General features: G+C 43.3%; 1 protein-coding gene across 4 annotated transcripts in view; it reads right to left on the bottom strand.

Annotated features, from left to right (window-relative positions):
• TMCC1 (transmembrane and coiled-coil domain family 1) overlaps positions 1 to 27,510 on the bottom strand; it is a 195,056-nt gene that overhangs the window by 14,018 nt on the left and 153,528 nt on the right. For all 4 annotated transcript variants that reach the window (XM_043969615.1, XM_043969629.1, XM_043969632.1 and 1 more), the window contains exon 2: positions 5,126 to 6,066. In XM_043969615.1, the coding sequence (XP_043825550.1) occupies positions 5,126 to 6,066 (941 nt within the window). The remainder of the gene's footprint in view (positions 1 to 5,125; positions 6,067 to 27,510) is intronic.

Here is a 27,510-nt window from a genome sequence, read left to right as displayed (position 1 = left end):
GGAAAAGTTTTACACTTGGGTTCAAAGGAAAAAATAAAGTGCCAAGCACAAGCTGGGAGAGGCCTGGCTGGAAAGCAGTTCATCTAAAAACCCAGGAGGGTTTAGTGTCCTCAAGCTAATTGTGAATCACTGGTGTGACATGTTTGTGTTTGAGTTGACACTGAAAAGTGACTTGGGCAAAAGGCTTAAGGAGGGGAGAGTCCTGTAGCTGTATTGTGCTCTGGATACATTCTGTGTGGAATATTGTTTTTAGTGCTGGGTGCCACATTTTACAAAAGACACTGATAAATTGGAAACAATCCAGAGGCAGACAACCAGCACTGAGAAAGAACTTTGAGCAGTCCTGTCCCATGGGGTCCAAGCAAAGAGAAGGGAGATGTTTAGCTTGGAGGAACAGAAATAGAAAATCTACAATCTGGGTAAGTAGAGTCCACGACAGGGATCTATCTTCATGCATATTAATGGCCATGTAGGGAGGAGGGATTAATTATGTTTGTTTTGTTTGACTCCAGGGGCAGAACAAGGAGCAGGAGGTTGCAAAGGGGCAAATTTATGGTGAATAGAAGGAAAATCTTCTTTTTTTGTGTGTTTTTTTGGAGGGGGGGGGCAATGAGGGTTAAGTGACTTGCCCAAGGTCACACAGCTAGTAAGTGTCATGTGTCTGAGGCTGGATTTGAACTCAAGTCCTCCTGAATCCAGGGCCAGTGATTTATCCACTGTGCCACCTACCTGCCCCAGAGGAAAATCTTAATGAGAGGAGTGATCCCCAAATGAGATGGACTGCTCTGGGAGGCAGTGGCTTCCTTACCCAGGCTAGACTGCCATGTGGTGGGTACACTGTAGAACTGTTCAACTAGGGGCCTGGCTAGGAGCCTCTTGGGTCCTGTGCAGCTCCAAGAGTTTGTGATGCTGTGACTTTGCATGTTTCCAAAAAGGCCCCCCAAAGTTAGTCATGTTTTGAGCAGTTCTCTCTAGAGCTCTTAACCTACACTTATGCCCCATCTGCAGAGGGGCTAGCTTTAGTGTAGGAGCAAAGGGCTCCATGTTCTATTTTTAAAAACACTGGCAGATAGTGTAATGCTACCCAGCAGGGCGCCCCTGACCCTGTCTCCCCGGACTAACTAACCTCTAGACACCAAATGCTAATGTATTGGCTTTTAAGTCTTCCTCTTTCATGTCCCCTTCTTCTTGAACATTTATGAACCTGCCTATAGAAAAGAAAAGGCAGCAAGGGCACAGCAAAGAGGGAGGCACGACTGTGCAACTGGTCATGAAACCCTCCACTCTGCCAAACCTTTGAAAGAATGATTCCTGAACGAAGAGAAGAGTTCAGCTGGGGAGAAGAACATGGCCACACAATGGCCACACCAGCGCTGTGTTTCTGCTCTATTTGGCTCATCACTGCTGCAGGAAGGCAGTCATTTCATTTCTTCCCAGTGGACTCCCTAGCCTCCTCCTGTCTTCTCTCATCAAACCTCTCCTTCCCCCCATCTCATCTGGGGACTTGAACCTCACGTGGAGGTGAAAACATGGAGAAAACAAAGTCGATTTCCTGAGAGCTCTCCTATGTCCTCCTTCTTAAACCACACTGATCTAAATCTATACTCTCTCCTCCTTTCCCCCAGTCTCTGACAATATGGTGCCCCTTACCCCAATCCAATCCCTCTGTCTTCTCCAAGAGACCGCCTCTTCTTTTCCTCTACCCCTCCCTGTCTCCTCTTCAGCCACTCCTTATTTACTGGTTCCTTTTCCTATTGCCTACAAATATTCCCAAGTCACCCCATTCTTTTTTTTTTAATGTATGAGGTATTTTATTTTTTCCGTTACATGTAAAGATAGTTCTCAACTTTTGTTTATACAAACTTTACAATTTCAGATTTTTCTCCCTCCCTCCCCTAGACAGCAGGTAATCTGATATAGGTTATATCTATATATCTCTATACATATAGATATAGATATATACACACACACATATATATACACATAATAACATTAATCCTATTTCTGCATTAATCCTGTTACAAGAGAAAAAATGAGAGCAGTGATGCAAAACCTCAAAATAGAAAAAAAAAAACAACAGCACCCAAAACAAAAGAAATAATATGGTTCAATCAGCATCTATACTCCACAGTTCTTTCTTTCTTTTCACCCCATTCTTAAAAAAAATCTTTTACCAGCCCCTACCATCACCCCAAGCTGTTATTCTCTGTCTCTCCTCTTTGGCCACCAAACTCCTGGGAAAAAGTGGTTATACTCAGTGCTTTCACTACCTTCTCTTGTCTCTCCTTAACTTTTTGCAATCTGACTTCTAACCTCATGTCCCAACAGAAATCCATCTCTCCAAAGTCAGTGAGGATCTCTTAGTCTTCAGTCTTCTTGCTTACCCTCTCCCCTGGGTTCTCTCTCCCGGCTCTCCTATCTGGCTGATTGCTTCCCAGTTTCCTCTGCTGGATCGTGAAATGTGTCATGCTGTGGGCGCACCTCAAAGTTTGTCCTGGGCATCTTTTTCTTCTCTTTGTACATAGTCTCACTAGATGATCTCATCAGTTCTCATGGGCTTAATCATCCCCACTATGCAGATGACTCACACATCTATTTATCAAACTAGTTGGTCCAGACACATCTCAAACTCAGCACGTCCAAAAGAACACATGACCTTTCCCCTAAACCTCAACTCTCTTGAACTTCCTCATTTCTGTGAAAGGCATGACTGCCTTCTAGTATCTGGACTCATCCTTCTCCTTCACCTCACACAGCCTTCTCTTTGTATAGCCACCACGGCGGCACCTCCTTTCCTCTGCTCACAGGCCAGCACCATCTCCCATCTGGACTACTGCAGAGCTCTCCTATTTAAGTGTCCAGGCCTGCTCCAGTTTATCCTCCACATGGCAGCCTAATGATGCTCCTTGAGTGCACATCTGAGCCTGTCACTCATTCACCTCCTCCATGAACGACTGCGGCTCCCTGCTGCCTTCAAAATCAGATGTACCTTCCCTTTACAACTTGGTCCTAACCCACTTTTGCAGTCTTATTATGTTACTTGCCTTCCCACACACGGTACTCCATTTCCCCTTTTACTTCTGCCTTACTTCCTCCAAGATGTAGCTTTAGTTTCACATTCTTCACAAAACCTTTCCTTAGCCCCTCCCAATTGCTAGTGCCCTCCCTATCTAAACCATTTAATATTCATTTGTATTTATTTTTTACATATACAGACATCCCCCCCCAACCTATTGCCTCTTTGAGAAGACTATATGCTCCCTGAGAGCCAGGGAAGGAGTGTCTCATTATCTCCAGCACATTGTCTGCCTGTTTGCTGATTAAGCATTCAGTGGGGGCTTAATAAATGCTTCTTCTCTAATGGGCATATAAAATGTTGGTTGCTGTAGAAACCATAAATAAAAAGAAAGTTGCGACAATGTAAGGAGTCCTGTGTTTTAATTTTACCGTCTGAAAATTGTGGCTTGATTAATTTCTTCTGGAGAAGTAAAGGTTAATAAATACTCAATAAAGTTCTTTGAGTGAATCAGATGAACAGAACACAGCTAGAATTTTAGAACTGAAAGGACCATGGACATCTTTTAGTGTAACCCTTTTATTTTGCAGATCAGGAAAATGAGGCACTGAGTGGTTAAGTGCCTAGCCAGCCTAAGGTTACAAAGGAGGTCGGCATTGTGGAGAACCAGGGCCTCGGGTTTCTTAGTCCAGCTCCTTTTCTCCACAATTGCCATGATATGTTTTCCAGCCTCCGTGACCCCCTGCAGCACTTTCCACTGCACCCCACTGCCTCTGCAGGGCCTTGATCTGCCTGGCCCACAAGGGAGACCATCTCCTTTAGGGGGAGCTGCTCTCAGTCCAAGCATCAGGACCAATACTCTGCAAGAATGTTTCCCTTATAGGGAAAAGAAAACAGATGGAGGCGGATGACATATGGAGAACAGCTAAGAAATGAACAATGTGGAAATAGCAAAGGACTCTAAGCTTCCACCTTTTACACAGTTCTGCCTAAAAGAATCAGGTCCCTCGGGAAACTCCAACTGCTATTGAACGACTTCCTGCTAAATCTGCTCCCATTGCAAAGTCCTGCCAATGCTTAATAAGGGTAGCAGACATGTTTATCAGGACTGATTTCCTGCATGGCTTTTTTCTCAGCCAGTTCTTTAATGCTGTTCTCAAGCACTAAACACAAACAGGATTTTATTACTTTTCAGTGAGCTTTGATTCCTTCAAGTGGCTATGATAGAGCAGAGACCTACAGTAGACACGACTTGTCTGTCTTCTTGAAAAGATCTGTCCTTTAACGACATGACCGCTAATGAAAGGACGGAAACCTTCTAATGTTTGTAATTAAAGGCACAAACACTAGAGCCCCTGAGTGCTCCCCTTCCTGAATAGAATGTCTCATCTACAAGTGACCCTGGAAAAGTGGCTTAACTTTCCCACATCTGTTTATCTAAATTTTATGGGCCTAGCACCCCAGAAGTTTTCTGGGGTACATCACAGAACCTTCTCGTTGAGAAACTAAACCAAAGGACAGACACACCTAAAGCGATAAGTGGCACTGGATCTGGACGGAGCTAGCTCTGGGACTACCACCCTTCATTCCATTCTCCCCCACTCCTGGGGAGATAAGGTTAGGTGTGGCTGCTGCCTTTGTGGTGGGGGGAGGAGAGAGATGGCTTGAGATCCGCAGCCACCCCTCACCCAACTCCCCCGTCACCACCAGTGGGGGATGGTCCTCTCTCAATAGAGGAACTTTCCGTAGTCGGACGATCACCTCATCGGACCACCACTGGACCTCTATAAAAGTGTCTGCCTGTCTCCTGCTCGAGGAGATTTGGTATGCCTCTGTGCTATGCCTTTTCCCCATGAGAAGAAGTCCAAGGATTTCTTTCTTGGTTTCCTTTCCCCAGCCCCTAAATAAACTATTATCTTATTCTAATTAGATTTGTGTGCAAGAGGATGTAATTCTTTAAAGAGGAATTCCTAAGAACCCTTACCCCTATCCCAAACCCCTCACCTATTTTCCCCATAACAAAAGGGAAGAAAAGCCCCCTAACTCTGCTTCACCTAGGGAGACCACCAAGAGTATGACAGACACCCACGACGTTCCAAGAGAACTTACCTGTACCTCTCCTCCTGTAAGGCCTGCATTATGAAGGAATAGTCCCTCTGATAATGTTCCTTGAGGTTTTCAAAGGATTCCTCTAGCCTGGTCTGGGTCTCTCGGATTTCCTGGATCTCGTGAAGTATTGCATCAAGCCCTGAGCTCTGCATCTCCAGAGTGTTTGTTTTGGAGCTTGATGCCCCCACAGGGCCGCCCCCCGTGGTACTGTTGGCTCCCACTGAGCCCGAGGTAGCGCTGGAACAGTCTTCCTCACTACCATACTTTGGACTCGACTGAAAGTTGGCAATCACCCCCAGGGGCTTCCCCCCGGGCCCATCCTCCAGCTGCCCTTCCTCCAAAGAGTCTTTCAGATTAGAGATGTTGTCTGCGCTGCCAAACTTGTTCCGAATTAAGGAGGCGATCTCTCTCGGCTTTGAGACAACGGCTCCTGCGGCCGAGTGGGTGGCCTGGGAGAAACTGGACAGCCCGCCTTTGACGCTGTCCACTACCCCCTCGCTGAAGCCGGTCACTTTGGCCCCTACGTCCTTTAGGCCCTGGTGCATATCCCTGAAGACGTCCTTGGGCTGCCGGGGGATGCCATTCTGCTCCACTTCTCGGAGCTTCCGATGGTAGTGTTCTAGCTTCTTCTGCAGCTGCAGGATGGTCTGGGCCGATTTCTGGTTTTTCTTCTCAAACACCTGCTTGATGCGGGCGGTCTGCTGCTTGTCCGCGTTGTTGGCGAGCTTCAAGTACTCTGCCACATTGTCATCTCGGGCTGTTTGCTCGATCTTGATCTGTTCCGTGAGCTTCAGGATCTTCTGCTGCAGGTGGGTGATCGCTGCTTTGGTGCGCTGTGGGTCAGGTGTCCCATCCACTGAGTCAGTGTTGATGCTGCCGTCGGTGCTAGAGGTCACTGCACTGGAGGTCTGAGCAAGGCTGCTTACTTCCAACCGGTCGATCTAGCATCAAAGGAAGAGAGGAGGCCGTTAAAAGGATGCTGAAGGTAACGGCTTTCCCTAGAAATGGGGCAGGAGGCACGACCCACCCTCGTCTCTGGAAAGGTACCTACACAGATCATCTCTGTTAAATACCTCCTTTCCCCCCTGCTGGTTCTCCCTACAGGTGTACTTTGTGTCAAATGAATCGTGCAGAATAAAACCAAGCAATTTTATACTAAAGATGGATAAATTGAGTGGCAATTTTTTCTTTAGAAAAAAATTCACATAAACATCTTTTAAACAGGAGGATTCAGTGGTTCAGTTAAACATGATTTAAATTATAAAAATCAACACAGACAACTTTACAGTGTGCACAACCACTCCCAGAGTGGCTGTGCACACTGTAAAGCAAAGCCCACCTCCACAATAATAACACATTCTACAAAAATCATTTACTGTGAAAAGACTGGCAGTTTATAGATGCACAGTCTCCTTAAAACAATGACCAAGGATACATTTCATAGATTAGATAAAGTGAACTTTTATCATATCTGTGTGTTTTTACCCAAATAAAGTCAAAGCTAACAGTTTTGCTCTGTAAATTCATGAACAAAAGCAAGATATGATTTAATTTTCCCTGTTTGCTAGATTTGGAAAAGCGAACGTAGATGAAAAGACATCTTTAGAAGTGGCAGGAGTTTGTGAGAGTAAATGAAAATCACTTGTAATAATCCATTTATAAATAGTATATAATTTATAAGCGGGCTTATTTTATGAGATTTGATTTTAAAAGTCTACCAAATTAAAATATTAAAAATGCATTTTCCCCTAACCCATAAGAAACTGTTTCAAATTCTAGCATAACAGGATGTAATAATAAGTATTATTGTATTGTAAGTGATTCAACATCGAAATACCTACAATAATGAGAAATGGTCATGAGGGAGCAAAACACTGAAAATAGCAAAGTCAGCAATATGCTCAAAGTTAAGTCAAAGTCTTATAGTGTGAACACTTCCCCCCCTCTTCTATGGGTAACGTGGAAATGTGGAAATTGGAGAGAAAGGAGAGTCAATTTAAGCACAAGAGAGTTAAATTATCCCCACAAGGCTGGGAGTCAAAATAGAGGAGAGCACAGAGCCTATTTAAGGAGAAAAACATCTACACTGATGCCTACTTTGGAGAGCAGTAATGAATGAGAGAGGAATAGGAGCAAAAGAGGAACTGCTCCCTATTGAGGAGTATAACAGAAATTAATAATAAAATAACCACCACAATATTACAATAAATAATTTCCAAAGGGGATGTAAAATTAAAAACTGACGACTTCCATCATGCACTTCACCTTAGCCCCCAAGGGAAAGAATCTCCTTTCCTTCACCCCTTCTCCCTGTATGCATGTATATATGTATGTATGCATATTTTAAGATCTCATACTTTTTGATATTTAATATTTCAAAGAAAAAAATCTGAAGTGCTTCTATTAGCCACTGAAATCTATTAAACTTGAAACAGTCACACTATATGCAACTTAGTTTACTATTTCCTTAGATGTGCACACATCCCTTTCTCCTGAACTGGTCTTTTCTTTGAGTCCAGGGGCAGGAGTTCAAGTCTAAGTTCTTAAGAGCATTTAGTATTTTGTTGAAGTCAATAAATTACCATTAGTAGAAATAAATGCAATTAAAATGCATGTTTTAATATTTGAAGGTAACAACAAAAGAACTTAGATGTTTTGCCATTATTTTGCCAAATTTTGTTGAATTTACAGGATCAGTAGGTTTTAGTTTCACTTCTTTAGGCCCTGTTTATCTGCTGAGGGAGTTCTTATATACTAAGAAATGACTTAATGGTGGGCTGCAGCAGGAGGGAGGGAGGAAGAAGAGAAGCCAGGGTCTTGGATACTCAAGTTGCCTGGAATCACAAAGAAGTTTGGGATGTGATTCCTCAGAACCCATAGGTCTTTTCAGATTCTGTCTGTCTCCTTGGAGTTGATTTTCTTCAGGACTTTAGGCTCTATATGGAAGCTGGTATTTTAAATGTTTCTATCTCTGAGGAAAAAGGAACCCACAAAGTCACAGAAGTTCAGTGGGAGTCTAAAAGGATTTGCCCCTTTTCTAAGCAGTAAAAAAAGTCAACAGTACCCTCCCATGCACTAGATGCCCTTCTTACCTCAGATTCTGAACTAATACTTAGATGACCTAATATACTGAACACCTCTAAAATATACATCATATAGGCAACAGGAAAAATAATCAATTTCTTAGGCCCGTGGTTCTACTTCAGAGATTTGGGAATAGTAGTTTTGTGTTCAATCCATCTGGTGACTTCTTAAGGAGGTAATTAGAAATGGATGAAAAACTTGATGGCTCCTCAGGGAAGAGAAGCATAATTTATATATGCACACATGGATCACACTTGGTACAAATCAGTGGTATAGATAAACAAGCATTCTTAAGGTATCTCAAATTTTTAAAAAATATATGCAAGAGACCTTCAGCCCCCTTACTCAGCAGGCACTCACATAGTGCACGAGGGTGCATGGGGCATGTTGCTTCTTTCCTACCTGGGCCTTCCTCAGCCACAGCAGCTCCTGCCAGCGCATGGCTCCCACCATTCACAGCGGCTAACATGTCTACAACAATCCAGCTGACAACAGTTCTCTTCAGGCTTCATTCTTTAAATAAAACTAACCCATTATTTTGTCAGGGAAGTAGTTTTAAAATACCTGAAACCATGAATCACCCCATTACTCAGTAACTCCTCCCCAGTAACAGGCTGGCACAAACTTTAAAAGACTTTGGGGTTGGGAGAGTGGAAGGGAAGAAGAAGATGACATCATCTGAGTCATGAGCAAAGTCCTTAAAGGGAAAGTCTCTAATTTTTTTAAAAAAGATCTAAACTACATTAAAGTAGCAATACTGAATGAAGTAATGGAAAGCTCAAACTTCCCTCATTAAGAGTAGATTTTTTGATGTCTATTTCTAATGGGCTAAAGCAACATCTTTATTTAATTGTAAATGTTTACAGACTGAAGAAAACTTCTCCTTAAGTGTTATCTTCCTAAGTCTTCCATAGGCATAACCTAGTGACCTGCACAGAGTCTGACCCAGCAGTAGTCTAAACAGCAGTAAGATCAGTGAAAGTGTGGGAAACCTTAGCTACAATAGTGGTAGTAATAACAATACCAACACCACCACTAGCAGTTTGAATAGGTCAAATTACTTCAGAAATACTGTTGAAGGTTCAGTGAAGCCCCAGCATGGGTCAAACTCTCTTCAGACTATCTTCCTCGTTTCCCTAATTCCTTCCTCACCCCATGGCAGCCAGGCATACAGTAAAGAGTGAGTCACCAGCAGTCAGACCCAGCCTGTCTAAAGCGTGAATAAAGAGTTTCTGGCCAAACCAAGAGCGCTTGGTCCAGTGCTCTCCTAAGAGATCGGCAGCTCTGCAAGGGTTGTACTGGCGATCCTTATTTCCAAAGGGGTCAAGGGGATCCTGGAGAAACTCTCCAGGAATCGTCATTCTGTTCACTGACCTCAGCTGAGTCGTTTAGACCTAAATAAGACCCAAGGCCAACTGGATGACAATTGGGATCTTAAAAGGGAAATTATATCAGTGGGTGAAGTTGGGCTAAGCTCTGAAGCTGAAAGTCACATAACTCACTGAAAAGAGCTCTCATTCTAGTGTGGCCTTGGGACAGTCACCTAACCTACCTGGGCCTCAGTATCTTCATCTGAAAAATGATGAGGCTAGATGAGACGGCCTCTGAGGTCCCTTCCGGTTCTCCATTCGTTGTTGTTCAGTGGTTTTTCAGTTGTGTCTGAGTTTCTGTGACCCCATCTGGGTTTTTTCTTGGCAAAGATACAGGAATGGTTTACCATTTTCTTCTTCAGCTCATTTTACAGATGAGGAACTGAAGCAAGGAGGGTAAAGTGACTTGCCCAGGGTCACACGGCTAGTAAGTGTCTGAAGCTGGATTTGGACTCTGGAAGATGAGTCTTTCTAGGCCTAGCACTCTATCCACTGCACTACCTCACCTCAGGCCAAGTCACCCAGAGACACTCTCCATGAAAACAGCCTGGATAAAGGCAAAGGGTTAGGACTCAACCAGATCAAGCCCTCAGGAATAGGGTAAATTCTAAGACTACTCAACTTGTGTTGAATTTGGCTCCTTGTCAAGTCACAGTAGGAAGATGTGATTTGTGAAATAGAGAAAGAAACCTGGCCACAGGCACATGGTAGGCAAAAGAGCAGGGTTCCTTAGCTCTCCCTAATAAGCCTGACCAAATGTGAATTTATGATCTTGACTGTACAACATACTTACTTTCAACACAATGAAACACTGTTTGGTTTGCATGTATCCTCAGCAATAGAATCTAAGTTGTTCTGTATCCTCCAGAATATTAGAATACTTTCAAGTAAACCAAATTCATAGATAAGGTGAGGAATACAGTTACATCACTCAAGGCAGAATACTTATATTTAGAGGAGCATTCTCTTTCTCCTTATTGCCATTTCTATGACTGGTCTAATGGAAGCCAAAAGGAAAATACAGTTCACTTCATAGAAATGAACTTTTCTGCTCATTCTGTCAGGTTTGGTACATATTTAAACATATTTTCTAGTTTAAGAAGGCATTTGAATTCAAGCCCAAACAATATGTTTCAAAAAACAAAACTACTCTTTCTTCATTATCTAAAACTCAAAGTTGTCATCCCCATGGCAAGTTCCCTGGGCATTTCTCTCAGAAATCTTGCTGAAGTGAAACTCTTTGATCTCACATACTATTTATTATTTATTCCCTGTGTCATAGGGACTTCCCTCTTCGCTTCTCTAAAATGTATTCTTGTGTCATTTTGAGTCATTTGCACACTCCCTCTCACCACCAGATGGGGAAATACCCAAACACTGAGACTAGATTTGTGGAAGATCCTCTTTTTCTTAGTATTGAGTAGTAGACCTCAGTTAAGAAGACCTTCTCTCCTTCAACTGGATTCTCCCAGAGTCCTTTCTGAGAGTTTGTAAAATTCCAACAGGTGTTTTTGTTTTTGAAGTGATTTTATAAAGTAACTGGGAAGGGTCTTGGTGACTCTTCACTACTTGGGGATTTGAAGTGTCAACAGATGACCAAAACAGATACTGGGGGAAGAGGAACTCCAAAGTTCTTTCCATTTCTTTCTTTTTTTTTTTTTTAGTGAGGCAATTGGGGTTAAGTGACTTGCCCAGGGTCACACAGCTAGTAAGTGTCAAGTGTCTGAGGCCGGATTTGAACTCAGGTACTCCTGAATCCAGGGCTGGTGCTTTAACCACTGCGCCATCTAGCTGCCCCCTTTCCATTTCTAAGAGTCCATGTTTCCCAGGAACTAACTGTAGCTGTTAGGGATTCAAATTACACCTGAAGATAGTGATTTTTACTGCAGACTAAGAAGCTCATTACATGTTTCCCATGTAACTGTCTTGCTGTAAATTAACAAAAAAAGAAGTTGAATGACAAAATAATTTGATGTCATTTGACCATGTTTCATCTTGTATTTTAAAAACAGTATTAAATGTACTGTTTACTAAGCCATCCAGTGATTTCCTAACACCATGCAAAGAACTATGAACCGAAGAACTAAAACTTAGCTGTCGGCATTCAGTCAAGTTCAGGAGAGGGGGGAAATATTTGGCTGGAGGAAGGTGACTGGAAGGTGGCGAAGACTCCTCCAGAAGTGAGATTTGTAGTCTAAGCACCAAATGTTGAGGATATCAGCTATAAACAGGGATGAGTGAAGACAGTCATTTCAGGTCTTGTAGGACATAAGAACTAGCTAAGAAACAGGGATGCTTCTTTTCCCCAACCTTTTTCCATGCAGGCATATGCTTCCTTCCCTTTACCTTTTACCTTCTCTCCCTTCTCAGACCTTCAAATAATTATTTGTCTCTTACCCAGTTTCTAATGCAAAACTCTGATCTATCTGGGATCCACATTCTTCAAGAACAAAAAGTTGTAACATATAGAACATAACAGTATCTTTACCATCTGTCTCAAAACCAACTGGGTAGAGATTCCTAGGCATTACTGCTGTTAATGGAAAACTACAGGGAAAGATTTTCTTTCAAATGTGATAGGTCTATGACATGATCCAAGAATGTGTTGGGCATGTATAGTGAATGCACTGCTCTCCTAGACTCCAAGAGGACTCAGTCGTCAGTGCAATTGAAAACAAAGTTATTTTGATTGTAGAGTCAAAATGTTTGCTGGAAGGAAGCCTTGAGAAGATGGAAGTATCTGTGAATCTGTCCATTAAGTTTATTATTTTTTTAAAGGGATCATCAAATCTAACTTGATTGCTAAGATTCTGTATCAATCACTCAATCAACAGATGAAGCAGCCTGATGTCCAAAGAGTATGGTAGTAAGGAGAAAATCAATTAAGGGGATAGGAATGTGACCAAAATAGAAATATCCTGCCATTTTTCTCATTTGGAAAGTTTTCTTCCCAACTCTTTTCTCTACTTTCACCTTTCTCATAATAACTGGCATTTGTAGCTTTGAAGGGTTAGACTCCTTATATACATTGTCTCATTTGGGTTGTCCCCAACAGACCTAAGAGACAGATTCATTTTGCAGATTAGCAAACTTTGGCACAGTGTGGTTTGCTAACATTGTGCTTGCAATCTACCTGAGCCTAACTCCCAAGTGGGCATCTTGCCCACTAACTCTTCTTCATCTGCTTCTGCTTCAGACAAAGCCTTACACCCAATTCAGAGAAAATACATCCCGTGTCTTTATGCTTGTTAGCTTTCCACAACTGTAATGGCCTCTCCATACCTTAACCTCCCAAAAGAGGTCAAGAAGCCACAGGAATAAATGAAATAATATAATTTGTTCTTCATTCGGACTACTTATAAAGTAACCAGTGAACAAACATTTACTGTGTTTATCCCAAGTGCTAGGCCCTATGCCAAGCACTGGGGATGGACAGAAAGACAAATACAACCCTCCACCCCGCAGCCCGCAAACTAGTCCCTGCTCTCAAGGTGCTCACGGTCCAAGGGGAGGGAGAGAAGGGCCTGGGAGACGACATACAAATCTGCTGTACAAACAAGGAGAAACTGGAGAGACTCGTAGAGGGAAGATACTGACATTAAAGAGAATTAAGCTGATAAAACAGAAATTAGAAATATTCTTCTACATTCTTTGCTTAAAACAAATTTTTCTTCACTGTTTGGTCAGTAATGATGAAATCTTAGATGTGAGCACCTTTATTTTAGGCATATTTTACTCTTCTGTCCCACATCACAGTGTTTTGTCAGTATTTCTATTGGCCCAACTGCTGACCCAAGAAAGGAAGCCTTCCAAGCTGAAACCAGGTAAGAACCAGAGGTAAAGACCTGAGATCCCACAGATGCTCTAACACGCAGAGCATGCTTCTTCCCCAATCACCCTTTTCTTAATGCTTTGGGTCTCTATCAAGAGGATCTATCTGTTTCCTGAAATCAGACGGCGTGTCAATGATTCAAGCTGGGGAGAAGCCTTGGCCCCAGAACTCACTAAGAATTGGGGCTATGAGATAGGTCCCAAGTACTCGAAATGTGCCTTCTACACACAACTACCACCCTGTCTGTCTTCTCTAAGGACTCCACGATAGTATCAACTTCCAGAATAATCATTAATACTCTGTGGCACGCTTGAAAATGCTCATTAGTCCTTATCTAAGCAAGCTTTTATACACTCAAGCAAATCTAGAACTCTCCAAAGGGCCTCCTGCCTTCTTAAGCAGATGACATCAGAGTTGTAAAGAAAAGCTAGGGGCCGCTAGGTGGCGCAGTGGATAAAGCACCAGCCCTGGATTCAGGAGGACCTGAGTTCAAATTTGACCCCAGACAATTGACACTAGCTTTATGACCCTGGGCAAGTCACTTAACCCTCATTGCCCCCCCCCCCAAAAAAAAAGCTAACAAGCCTGTTCTGTTTACTCACTGTGATGAAACCATCTTCTCTCTGCTCTTTGTGGGTTGGTTCTGCAGTGTCTTTGCTCTTCTTTTGGGAAATTTTCCCACCTTTGTACACCAAATGAGCTATTTCAATTCCAGCTAGATGAAAGAGGCAATGCCACTCTCCTCTACCCCTCCAGTAGGAAGAGCTATCAAAGAAGCCTGGGGCATGGGAAGGGGTCTGCAAATTTCCCTGGAACATTTGATTCAACTGAGCAATCCTTTATTAAGTACCTACTGCTATAAGGTACTGCTCTAGGTGTCTTGCTCTCATGGTGAGATAGATACACATACATAAACTATAAGGTAAAGTGTGATGGGGGCAAAGAAGAGATCCAGCCAGAATGTTCTAGGAAAATTTACAAGGAGATGGACCACTTTCAGCTGGGGGAACTTGGGAAGACTTCACAGGGGAGCCAGTTCTGAGCTGAGGCTTGAAGAAAAGGCTTTTCATAGGCAGAGATGAAGTAGGAATACATTTCAGGAATGAAGGATGGCCTACATGAATGCAAAGGAAAAAAGGAAAATGCCAGTAGTCCAGTTCTCCATTCCTGTGAGTAAAGCACTGGTTTTGGAGTTGGGAATAGCTTGGTTTATAGTCCATTCCAGAAGCTTAAGATCTGTAGGTCCCAGGTAAGAAACTTAACTTTTCAGGTTCTCAGTTTCCTGGTCTGGAAAATGGGCATACTACTAGTTGCACTATCAACCTCACAGGGGTTTTATGAAGAAAGCCATTTGTGAACCTTAACACTCTCCATAAATGTGAATTATTTATTCTTATTACTGTTCTATGTGTCAAGGAGTGTCATGTACAATAAGGCCAGAAAGGTAGGTTGGGGTCAGACTGTGGATGGCTTCAAATGTCAAGCAAAGGAATTTAAAATGTTCTTTTTGAAGTGGATAAATATTAGCTGTGTTGGCAAATGAAGGACCGAGGGAAAGTAGATGGTTACTTCACAACCTCTAGTTCCTGTAAGGAATGATTTGCCCTCCCTTTAAGTCCCTAAATGTCTGGCTTTTGCCTTTACACCAGGAAATCTTGGTGTAAAACCTTGATACAATGAAGGAGATTTTAAATGGACGGTATAGTGCCCCTAGCATTTCTTGGCATTGATAAAAAGAGGTTTCCTCTCCAGTTCTTCTCCCTTCTCCATCGAGTCAACTTGACAAACAAGTCCTTGGGTTTCACAGAAGGAAAGAAATTCAGGAAGGGAAGGAAACAGTCTTGCTTTCTGCTGAGAGGAAGAACAACTCTTTTATAACAATTTGTGGTGATCATCATGACGATGACAAAAATGGAAGTTTGCTTGGTGCTTTACAGTTTTTGGAAGACTTTCCCGGCATCATATCACCTGAACCTCTGAGATACTCAGTGATTTGTCCAGCCACAATCACATGGCTACCAAGTGTCAGAAGTGGAATCTGACCAGCCCTCCAGCTCCTCCTGATTGAAGAAATGGCTTTTGTGAGCATGAGCTAATCCAACAAATATTCACTAAGCATCTGCTGTGTACCAGGATCTAAGAAGGTCGTGTTTGTAAAATATGTTTGATACACTACCTGGCACACAGTAGGGCACTGTGCTATGGGGTGAGAAAGACAAAACCACAAATGAAATTCTTGCCATTAAAGAGCTGACATTCTATTAGGGGTCGGAAGATACACACACACACACACACACACACACTTTGCGCATGCGCGCGCACACAAAGTATATGCAAAATGTGTTTGGGTTTTATGCTTTCACTGGTGTCAGGAATTCTTACCAATGCTGAGAAGCAACTGCACTCTGACGTACAGCTTAAGAGAGATGCTGGGGATCCTACGAGGTTGAGAGACTCTTTTGGAGTTACAAAGTTGTCAGGGGCCTAACTGTAATAATATGTCTTCATCACACACACACACACACACACACACACACACACACACACAAAACTAAATGGGCAGGGGGAGGGTAAGCGAGGCACTAGCAGCTTAGAGGGTCAGGAAAGATGAAGGGCCTGAGTGGGGAAACGAGGACTTCCAACAAGTGGAGGTGAGGAAGGAGGGAATTCCAGCTGTGGGAGACATCCAGACACAGAGCGCTGCAGGGGTGAGATGGTGTGCCAGTTGACTAAATGGGAGAGTATGTGAGGAGGAGTCCAACCTAGCAAGACTGGGAAGGCCTACTGAAGGCAGGACTGTGCATGCCAGAAGAGTCTCTATTTCACCCCAGAACCAATAGGGAGGCCCCAGGATTTAATAAGAAGAGTTTCATAGGCAGCTCTGTATTTTCAGGTCGTCACTTTGGCAACTGTGTGGAAGTTGGACTGCAGGGGGCAGACTGAGGCAGGGAGACCCACTAGGAGTTCATTTCAAATTGGACCCTAGTGGGGTCTCCTGACAGCTGGTCACTAAGCTTTGCTTGTACAGGATTTATGGAGAACTGGTGAGGGCCTGAACCAGGCCCGTGAGAAGGGGGCAGACATGGGAAGATGCTGGGAAAGCAGGGGTGAGGAAGAATGAGCTGAGGATGACTGAGCAAAGAGCCACCAGAGGAAGTGGTCCATGAGTTAAGCCCTGAACGAAACTATATTTTTATTAATCATGATATTGGCTGAAAGTTTTTATAGGTATTAGTCTATATATTAACAAAACCAACCAACACTTGGGGCAGGACGTCCTATTATTTTAATGAGTAATCAATACTCTGTGAATATCCATCCCTATCTTCTTCCAGGGGAAATGATACAGAAGCCTTTTCTAGGAGTAGTTAATTTCTTTAAGGAGCAGTCGGGTTTGAGGTCCACGTGATAAACTGGGGTCTCTACTAGTAGAGGAGGTCTGAAGTAAAGGAACTAAAGAATAAAAACAAGCTGTCACATTGGCAGCAATGAGGCTTTTCTGTAAGGGCTCAGCATCTCTTGCGTCTGGAAGAGGGCCATCAAAGGCAGCCTTATGGGGTTTTGTAAAGCAATATCAATTGGTGGCAAAGAGAGGGGACTAATTGTTTCAGTTCAGGGGAATCTCAAGTAAGAGAAATGAAGTCTTGAGTTTAGACTTTGAAAAGGCAGTTAGGGGGCAGCTAGGTGGCACAGTGGATAGAGCCCTGGCCCTGGATTCAGGAGGACCTGAGTTCAAATTCGGCCTCAGAGACTTGACACTTACTAGCTGTGTGACCCTGGGCTAGTTGCTTAACCCTCAATGCCCCACAAAGAAAGAAAGGAAGGAAGAAAGAAAGGAAGGAAGAAAGGAAGGAAGGAAGGAAGGAAGGAAGGAAGGAAGGAAGGAAGGAAGGAAGGAAGGAAGGAAGGAAGAAAGAAAGAAAGAAAGAAAGAAAGAAAGAAAGAAAGAAAGAAAGAAAGAAAGAAAGGGCAGTTAGTTTGCAGCCTCAGCATTTCAGATTATGTCTTGTATGAACCAGTCTGCTTTCAGTGGAAATGAATATTACTAAGAGTAATGATGCTTTACTGAAGATAGCTTCCAATTAGCGGCACTGGTCCTTCCCAGGTTACTGAATAAAATCTACACGAGGGATTATAAATTTAGAATATTAATAGCCAATTTAGAATGTTCCATTCCAACTCATTATAGTGTCCATCAAAGACCAACATCAACTGATCAATCAAACATTCACTGTCTACCATGTGCCAGGTCCTATGTTAGGCAACAGGTAAACAAAAACCAAGGCGAAAACAGCCTGCGCTCTCATGGAGTTTATAGCCTGGCTGGGGAAGGCAAGATGTAATGGATGTAATAATGAACTGGAAGGGGATAGTCTAAATAGAAAGGATGGTAATATTCTGAATTTAGATAACCTGAGCTGAGCCTGTGAGGGTTAAAATCCTGTTTGGAAGGAATTTGGGGCTGTGTTGGTCCAGCCTTATGTAGTGGTCCACAAGGCTTTGTTTGGAGAGAGGGGGGTGAAGGCAGCAGTACTGAGCGGTAGGGAGCTAGGGGAAAGGCATCTCCCTTTGGGGTCATGGCAAAGAGCACAAGACCAGAGGATTAGAGATCTAGCACGGGAAGGAGCCTCAGAGGCCCTCACTCTACACTGAAGAAAATGGAGGCTAAGTGCCCAGTATTGCACAGATGATATGTAGCCGAGATTACACTGGAACTCAAGCGCTCTGCCTCCAGAGCCAGTGCAGTTTTTCTTGTCCCAGCAGGGCAGACAGTCATCTTGGAAGAAGTATGTCTTAACTGTTAGGAGCAGCCAGTGGCATTTCTCTGTGGTCAACAGAAAAATCAGGTGTTACCCAATGAAGAGATCATACTCCCCATCCTAGTTAAACAGGTGTCGAGTCTCATGCTGCATGTGCACTGACCCTGTATTTTGAGATGGCCACCAGGCAGAAGACTTCATCTCTTGCCTATGGAAACCAACTAAAGAATTAGAAAAGAGATTGCCTCAGGGGAGAACAAAGTGTCACGGTCTAACATAGCTACAGAAGTCGAGGAAAGGTCAGTGGCCACAAGACTAGTCTTGTGAGCAGAAATCCAAGGATTTTCCCCCCAAAATATCAGACTGTGAGGCATAAAGGTCAAACCTTGCCTAGGTTCCACAAACAACAGCTTCGGCTCTCTACATGCCAGCCATGAAGTTATGGAATACTCAGACTAGGAAAGGGCCTTGGGTGGCATCTAATTCAATTCTTTCATTTTATGACTAAAGAAACTAGGTCCAATGGAGGAAAGCAACTTGACCGAAGTCATGCAGATTTTGAGGTAGACTTTGGACTAGTTACCTGCTGTCGCCTGACTCTTGGGTCAGTGAATGTTGGTCATACAGGATTTAGAAGGGACTCCTGGATTAAAAGTATTTGCAACAATACCTTTACCTCCACTTCTCTTTGCCCTTCCTCACCATCCCCTCCCCACAAGCTCCCCAAATAATCAAAGCAATTCTCCAAAGCTCCATATAAGGAGTGAATGTCTATCTGATAAGGTCAAAGCAATCAGAATATAGCTTGAGCGTAGAGGATGGGTGCCTGGCCAAGGTGACTCTCAGGGAGATAGGCTGGGTGAGGGGGATGCCCTAGGATTAAAGTATGCAAGGCAAAGCAATCAAGCCAGCAAGGAACTGGGAACATTAATGCAGACAAAGAAGCTGCTGGTGTATTCAAGGAGGAAATTTTCAAGAGGGAACAAAAGGTTGTCAGAGACTTGACTTAGCAACACTGTGCCCAACAAGAAGTTGCCTATTTTAGGGAAATTCTGCACAAAGAATGCATAGAAGCCATTAAATCAGGCAGGGCTGAGATGGCAGCAAAGAGAATAGCTCTGCCTAGGACCTGAAGAATGGCCCTGCAGCTCGGAGACTGAAAAGGGAAGCATTCCGGACTCAACTGGGAATACTAATAAAGGGGCAACTCACCTGCAAACTTGAGACACCAGTTAATATCTGGAAAGTCAAAATGCCCTTTGCTCCTTTAAGTGGGTGACTTTGAAGAAGCCGTGTCTGATATTTTTGGATCTAAGAATGCTTCGTCTTTGCTCGGGGCCCCATAGGACAACATAAGAAGGCAGGCTGCAACCTTGGGGGTACAGACTATTTGACTATCTGATTTCCTGGCCACAGGTGGTTATCAGCAAAACTATGAGTACAAGGGTTTCCCTGGGCCCTGTTTTATCAAAGTCACCTTTGACTAATCCAAGGGGCCGGGCCTTTTGATAGGGAGATGCTCCCTCTGCCAATGCAGCTGGGCACGTGCTACAAAGGCTAGTAGGGCAGTTAGCAATTGGGCAGCTATGTGGCACAGTGGGTAGAGCACTAGCCCTGAAGTCAGGAGGAGTTGAGTTCAAATCTCACCTCACAAGTGTGACCCTTGGCAAGTCACTTAACCCTACTTGACTGAAACATCTGGGGCCATCTCCAGTCATCCTGATATATATCTTGCCACTGGCCCCAGATAGCTCTGGAAGCAAGAGTAAGGCTGGTAACCTTGCACAGCCCTCCCTCACTTCAATTCAATTCACTGCAAGTCATAACATGACCTCCTGCCATCATGGTCCTTTTCTAGAACTAAGGAGAACAACAAAACCCGACAAAGGTCAGTCTAAGAGAGCTGTCTGGAATGGTGGTGACAAGAACAGAAATGGGCCTGCTCTTGTGAATCCCTGTTGTCACATGCTGACTTTGCTCTAAAAGAGCCATATTGAGGGGCAGCTAGGTGTTGCAGTAGATAAAGCACTGGCCCTGGATTCAGGAGTTCCTGAGTTCAAATCCACCTCAGACACTTGACACTTACTAGCTGTGTGACCCTGGGCAAGTCACTTAACCCTCATTGCCCCGCCAAAAAAAAAAAAAAAAAAAAAAAGGAAAAAGGAAAAAAAAGAGCCATATTGGGGCAGCTAGGTGTCACAGTGGATAGAGCACTGGCCCTGGATTCAGGAGGACCTGAGTTCAAATCCGGCCTCAGACACTTGATACTAGCTGTGTGACCCTGGGAAAGTCACTTAACACTCATTGCCCTGCCCTCCACACCCCAAAAGGGGGAGAAAGTGCCATATTATGAATATTTTATTCAATTTTTAAACTGAATTAAGTGACTTGCCCAGGGTCACACAGCTAGTAAGTGTCAAGTGTCTGAGGCTGGATTTGAACCCAGGTCCTCCTGACTCCAGGGCCAGTGCTCTATCCACTGCGCCACTTAGCTGCCCCTCCTAATTACATCTTAATCTGGTTCCAGAGGCACTTGGCCCTTAAGGCCAAGAGTTTGCCCCACTCTGGTTTAGAGCACCAACAGGTTAAGTGACTTGCCCAGGGTCACATGGCCAGTATGTGTCAGAGAGAACCTGACCCCAATTTTCCTCAATTGAGAGGAGTTTATTAATTCAAGCATCCTTTTCATTTTGGAATACTGAAAGAAAAAGGAAAAGTTTGCAATGGATTTCGGTGAGATTCTTGCAACATTTAAAAAAATTCAAGGGCATGAAGATATGGCCGGAGTCAGAATGAGAGGTGCCCTAAATAACAATCTCTGCTGTGCAGCAGTGGCGGTGGCTACATTAGCTTTCTAGTAACTGTTAATGTTTTTGTTTTCTGGTGACCAGAAGGGGAAATGAAAGCAACAGAAGCCTGGTAAGAAATAAAACTATGTTAAAGTAACGTGCGACTGGCTCAGCTCAACAAAGACCCTTCTCATAGTGACGGAATGAGCAGCTCTCCTGGGGAGGTGACAGCACTTAGGAAGTGCCTTCTGCTGCTGCCCTGTTGGCAGTCTGGCCAATGGGTGAATCTCCTCAGGGACTGATGTCCTCTCTCTCCTTCAGGTGCTGCTGGGCCCTGCCGCCTAATTCCTGGATACTCACTCAGCTAAGAGGCCAGCCTTGGGCCTCACCAAGTTGGACCAGATGATCTCTGAGGTCCCCTGTGGTTCTAGAGCTACCATCTTCTCTCTGATTCTTCCATGGAAGCCTCTGCTTGACTCCAGGGAGGTGGCTACAGGATACCCCGGGACAGGCATTCACTCCAAGCCTACCCATCTTCAATCTCACAGTATAGCTATGGTTATTTTCTGTACCAGAAGGCCCTCTTCTTGGTTCTTGAACATGTACTTAGGGTTCTGATCTTGAATGCGATGAGCCAACACTTTCAAGCCCCAAAGCATTTGTTAGGGATACACACACATACAAAAGAAACGACATTTTGAAAGTCCTTTAAACTTTACAAAGTGTTTACATCCTTTATTTTATTTGAGCTTCTCAACACTACTGGGAGGAAGGTACTATAATTATCCCCATTTTACAAATGGAAAACTGAGGTTAAGTGACTTGGCCATGGTGACATTGCTAATAAGAATCAGAAGTGAAATCTGAACACAGGTCTTCCTGATTCTAAGTCCAATACCCTCTCCAACACCCTGCTCATGCAGTAAAATAGCAGGCAGATGGTATTAGACAGCTACTGATACAGCAGGGATAACACCTATGTGACAACTAAAAGACAGATTCCTTTCATTTGGCTTTTAGCACGGTAAAGTGGGTGCTCTTGCATTCTTGGGTGGCTCTCCCCTGAGACTCTAGCACAATACTGAATTGCAAAGCTGGGCACCGTGCTGGCCAGTGGCCTATGGCCCAGTACCTCCACTGAGCCACCAGAGTTCCGTTCTTACTGTCTTCCTGGAGGCCATGGCAAAACCCGATTAGGCCTTTCACCCACTGCCCTTTCCCCATGCCCATGAATCTGTGCCACTTGCTTTTTACTTATGGGTCTGTCTCAACCTTTCTGGGCCTAAGTTTTCTCTTGTGTAAATCAAGGGAGTTGTTCTAAGATGGCCTCTGAGCTTCCTTCTGGGTCTAAATCTATGATCCTCTGCAGTCCCCCCCCCCCACCTCCCCCGACAAAAGCAACTGAGAGGACACCAATAGTGATCAAGTCACATGCCTAGCCCCAGAAGGGGGGAAGTTGTTTTGTGTGGGAATAGGAAACTGTGGACTTGTCCTTCATCTGGTAAAGTGTTGGGGGGTGGGGTAGAAGGGTCACTGAGCTTGTGTTCTGTGTTGTTCCACTCTTAATGGCAATGAATTGTTATAGAGGAAAGAATATGAAGGATAGCTATGTCCACAGCAATTAAGTGCAGTTAGAATGATGAAATTTGTTCTGTTCTATCTAGGATTGATCGGTACTACTATTTTCACAATAAAATGTCTGATTGCTTGGCTTTCTAATGTTTCTACGTGTTTTAGGTGCGTGCTAAGTGAGGGGTGTAATATATGGGGATAGATGAACTAAATGGGTTTGTGACGGTTAATGCTGATCACACACATTCTCCTGTGGCTCTGCTTTGAATATTCCAAAATTCAATGATGAGGGGATTCTGTCTGGTGATTCCTCCCTGCCCCTCTGACTGGCTACTTAACCGACAGAACAGCTTTACCATGGAATATTTTGTAAGCATGGCGTGATCTGTGTCAATAAAAGGGTAAAGCCCAACATCATATGGACTTTGTATGCAATTTGTGCCCATACTTAGTGGTCTGCATATTGTTTCAGCCCAGTAAAACATAAGGTCTCTGAGGACACAGGCTGTTTCACTTTGTCTTTCATTTCCAGCACTCAGCACAGTGTCCAGCAAAATAGAAACTTAAAAAATGTTTAATAGAAGAATAAATGACTTCCACAGCCTCTGGGAGAGCCATAAGAGCCCAATGAAGTGGTTTGGCCAAAATAATTTCGCTGTATGGGACCTGGCCTCGAAATCTGTCTTGATAGAAAGCAGAGTATCCCTCAACAAACAAGATGGAGCCTGGGGTGGCTGACCAAGAATTACAGGAGGAAATCTAGACAAGAAACCAACAACATGGATACAGAAGCTCCTATCTCAAGGAATCTTTCAGCTCTGGCCACCAACAAGTCTATGATCTGGGACTTGATCAGTTTGGATACTTGCACTTAAGATCACAAATCCTTCCATACTTTAGCAGATGGTTTCATGAGTTGCTATGGACAAAATATTTAGTCGATTAATGGCTAAATTTTCATTATGAGCATCTATTGACTTGCCTGGGTTAGTTCTTGGACAATAAACTCAAAGCAAGTCACAAGGCCCATGCCTGAAATCAGGGAAGATCTGCACTCAAATGTTTCTTCTGACACAAGTCATTTAGCTTCTATGGATCTCTGTTTTCTCATTTGTGAAATGGGAACTACTATACTTGGGGTATTTATTTCACAAGGTTCCTGTGAGGTTCTTTGTGAAGGCTACAGGGCTGTATAAATGCCAGGTATGATTATTATCATTCCTTCCACAGCTTGTGCTATTACGACAGCCTCCCAGATGTCAGTCATCTTCATACCATGTTGAGGCTTTATAAGACAGGTTTCTGTCTCATAATTTTAATAGATGTGCAGCCAGGACAGGGAATGTTTCTTTTCCTCTTCCTCTTGTCTCCTAATACCAAAGACATGATGTGCCCCATACATGTACTGGGAACTCAGGTTTGCAGGTTTTCTCCCATGCACCCCTATCCATTTTATGTGGGGCTGGCTGGTAATAACCTAGGGTTTCTTGAAGAATCCTATTTAATTTCTTCAGATACTACTCAGGGATCAAGACAGACAAATAAAGAGAAACTGGGGTGCTCTGTCAACATATAATCAATCAAGCAAGGAACATTTACTTTCACAGGGAATAAATTTGCATGTCTGAGGAGAAATACATCAAGATTTGTTACTTAGCATTATTAGCAGACCCTAATTGTCTGCTGGTAGCTGGGAGTCTTTGGTTAAAAAAATGTTTATTATCCAGCTTCCTGAACAAGCATTTGAGGCCAGGGTCGGCAGATAGTGACAAAGCAAAGGAGAATAAACTCAATAGGTGGGACCCTAGTCTCACATTGTGTCATGAAAGTGGCAGAACAGTGGAAATGATGTCCTTTGACTTACAGGTAAGGAGGGAGAGTGCATCAGCGAGGAGAGATTTGTTTGAATACAGGGTAGAAAGTTCCACAGAGCTACAGGAGGAGCCAAAAGGGAAATGAGGCCTGACACCATCTGTTGTGAGCTGTGCAGGACTGCAGGAGACACCCCAGTATGGAAAACAGCCTCAAGTGGCAGCCGAGAAACGATGGTAGGGAATGCTGCCAGGAACCTGCTTGAGTCCTAAGGATGACTGACTCTAGACACCTTGGGACAGGGCTGCTAATTGAAAGATATCTTTATTTTTCAAAAGGCTTCTTAAATTTTCTTTGACTTTTCTTCATTAATTTTATGACTTGGGTTTGCATGAAGAGTCAGTGTAAGTACACTGGGTGGCGTTTGAGAGTGATTTCCTCAGATCTGGGGGGAGGAGTTGGGGGCTGGGGTGGGAAAGAAAGATACCTAGGTCCTTTGAGTATTATAAAAGTCTGAGACATAAGGGTTTACAGATGGAATATGTATAGATGTCAGACAAGGCATACAGTTTCTTAATTTTCCAAAAGATAATTAAAAACAAATGGATTTGAACAGTCAAATCATTATCAGATTTATCTAAATACTCTTCATGGAAGCATGTTGTGGGCCACAGAATGTTTCACACTGGAAGGGTCCTTTGGTTTGTTTCTGAATCCAGGGCCAGTGCTTTGCCCACTGCACCACCTAGCTGCCCAGGGTGGAAGCTTTTGGTTGAGTGGGCTTTAAAGGAGTAAAGTTTTGCTGAGTGGAGGAGGAAAAGGAGAGTCTAGAAGAGACTGAAGAGAAGGAGTGATCTGAATCTCTCCAGGACCAGTGAATGTTGGGAAATGTGAGAGAAGGTATCTAGCTAATTCTGGAGACAGTTGTCAGAGGGGTGCCAGTTCTCAATAAAGGGTGAGAGATTCAGAATGAAAAGGAGTTCATTCATCATGGGATTGGAATTCCAGAGGTGAAGGGCAGGCCAGGATTGAGTGGAGCATGGGTGGGTAGGGTTAAGAAAGATTAGGGTGGGGTGGAATTGAGAACAGGTGGAGGGAGGTGGGGATAGTTTTCTCCACAATGGCCTGTGATTGATTAGTATAGGGACAGAGAAAGAAACAACTGAAGCCCTAAGGGATAGAGTGAGTGGCAGAAGAACGGTGATGTTCAATCTCTAAGGGATATTGAAGAGAGAAGGGGAATTTGCATGTCAGGCTGGGCTGAATTAGAAGCCTCAGATCCTTGGTATTCCCATATACCCTGCTTTGCCAACTGTTGTTATAGTGCTTTCCTTATCGACAGTTTGGGGAAATAGTTGCCTCTGAGGGGTCTCATTTGTCACTCCGTTCCCATCTGTAAGAAATCACTGGTTTGCCAAGAATGTAGAAATGCAACCTAAACCATGGGACCCAAGACTTCAAGCAGAAGGTTAACTTCAGAGCCTATGAATGGTATGTGGTTGGCTACTTCTGGGCTTCTAAACTCAACATGAAGTAATCATTTAATAACCTGAAATTCAATTTTCAACTATTAACATATTAATCTAAATGGGTTGGCTATTAACTCTCTTTTCAGATCAAATGTCTTTCAGTTTAAAAAATTTCTGGCCTGAAGTATACTCCATACTATCTATTTCAGATATCCGTATTTCATTTGAAAGTACATAGCTGCTTCTGTTGTTGCTGTTTGCAGTCTGTACATCCGCACTGATGTTTTATAGCAACAGTTTATGCTAAAAGATGAGGAGAAATACTAAATTCACATCTGAGGGAGCCTCATGCCTTTGCTGCACCCCCTGCTCCATGAAGCCAACTTCCCCCTCCAATGTTCCTAGAGGACTCTGTCTAGATCTCTGCTTTGTCTTCACATGTGACTGTTGTATTGTCACAGTACACTAGCCAGCCCTCAAAGGCAGATTCTGCATCCACAGTGGCTAGCACACTGCCTTTTATATAAGAGGAACTTCAGAAATATTTGTCGAATTGGTCTAATTTTCTACCTTATAAATTCAAATGACAAGATGAGAAATCCAAACCAATTTTCTCTACTGATACTAATTGAGAATTCAATTCAACCCAGGCCTCTCAGTCATAAAACCTGAAGGGCAACTCATGCCTCTTTGGATATATAAATATGAAGCAATTTGTATAAATTTGCTATTAACATGGAACTTGCTATTAACATAGAGCTCAAAGAATGGTTTCTTTGCTTCTTAGATTACTAATCAAGAAAGAAATCTAAAAGCCCCTAGTATTATGAAAGAAACCAAAAAGATCCAGATGCTAGTATGCTTTGAGGGGATAACAGAAGGAAGATTGACAGAGGGGACAGGAAGAGAGAGTCACAGCTTTACTGCTGAGATAGCTGCCTGAACAGAGGCAGGCAGTCTAGCTCCCACATACCTAATTCTAGCAAAACCCTGAAGTTAGCACCAAACCAAATAATAATGAAGGAATCCAATAAGAAACTAAAGTTAAATTTCCACCCCAAAATTCAAAGACTTATACACAAAAGCCCTAGGGTGGTTGGAAACTCATAGTGTGGACCAAGGAAGTGACCTGGAGACAATGACCACAGTCATTGCTTGATAGCACACAGGAGCTCTGGGGTCCCTGAAGAGCCCTTAAGATCCAGTGCTTCGAATGCATCCAAAATTGGAAGGGAGGCAGAAAACTGGGAAACAATTTTTGAGGCCAGTGCTTCTGATAAAGGCCTCATTTCTAAAATATATAGGGAATTAAATCAAATTTATAAGAATCCAAGTCATTCCCCAATTGAGAAATGGTCAAAGGATATGAACAGGCGGTTTTCTGATGAAGAAACCAAAGCTATCTATTCCCATATGAAAAAATGCTCTAAATCTCTAATGATTAGAGAGATGCAAATTAAAACAACTCTGAGGTACCACCTGACACCTATCAGATTGGCTAAAATGACAAAAAAGGAAGATAATAAATGTTGGAGAGGCTGTGGGAAAATTGGAACACTAATGCATTGTTGGTGGAGCTGTGAGCTGATCCAACCATTCTGGAGAGCAATTTGGAATTATGCCCAAAGGGCGATAAAGCTGTGCATACCCTTTGACCCAGCAATTCCACTTTTAGGTCTTTTGCCCAAAGAAATCAT

This window comes from Dromiciops gliroides, chromosome 1 (genome assembly GCF_019393635.1).
Source record: "Dromiciops gliroides isolate mDroGli1 chromosome 1, mDroGli1.pri, whole genome shotgun sequence".
In the NCBI taxonomy this organism is placed as follows: Eukaryota; Metazoa; Chordata; class Mammalia; order Microbiotheria; family Microbiotheriidae; genus Dromiciops; species Dromiciops gliroides.
The sequence above is the reverse complement of the archived record's forward strand: the minus strand, read 5'-3'. Positions and strand labels throughout refer to the sequence as shown.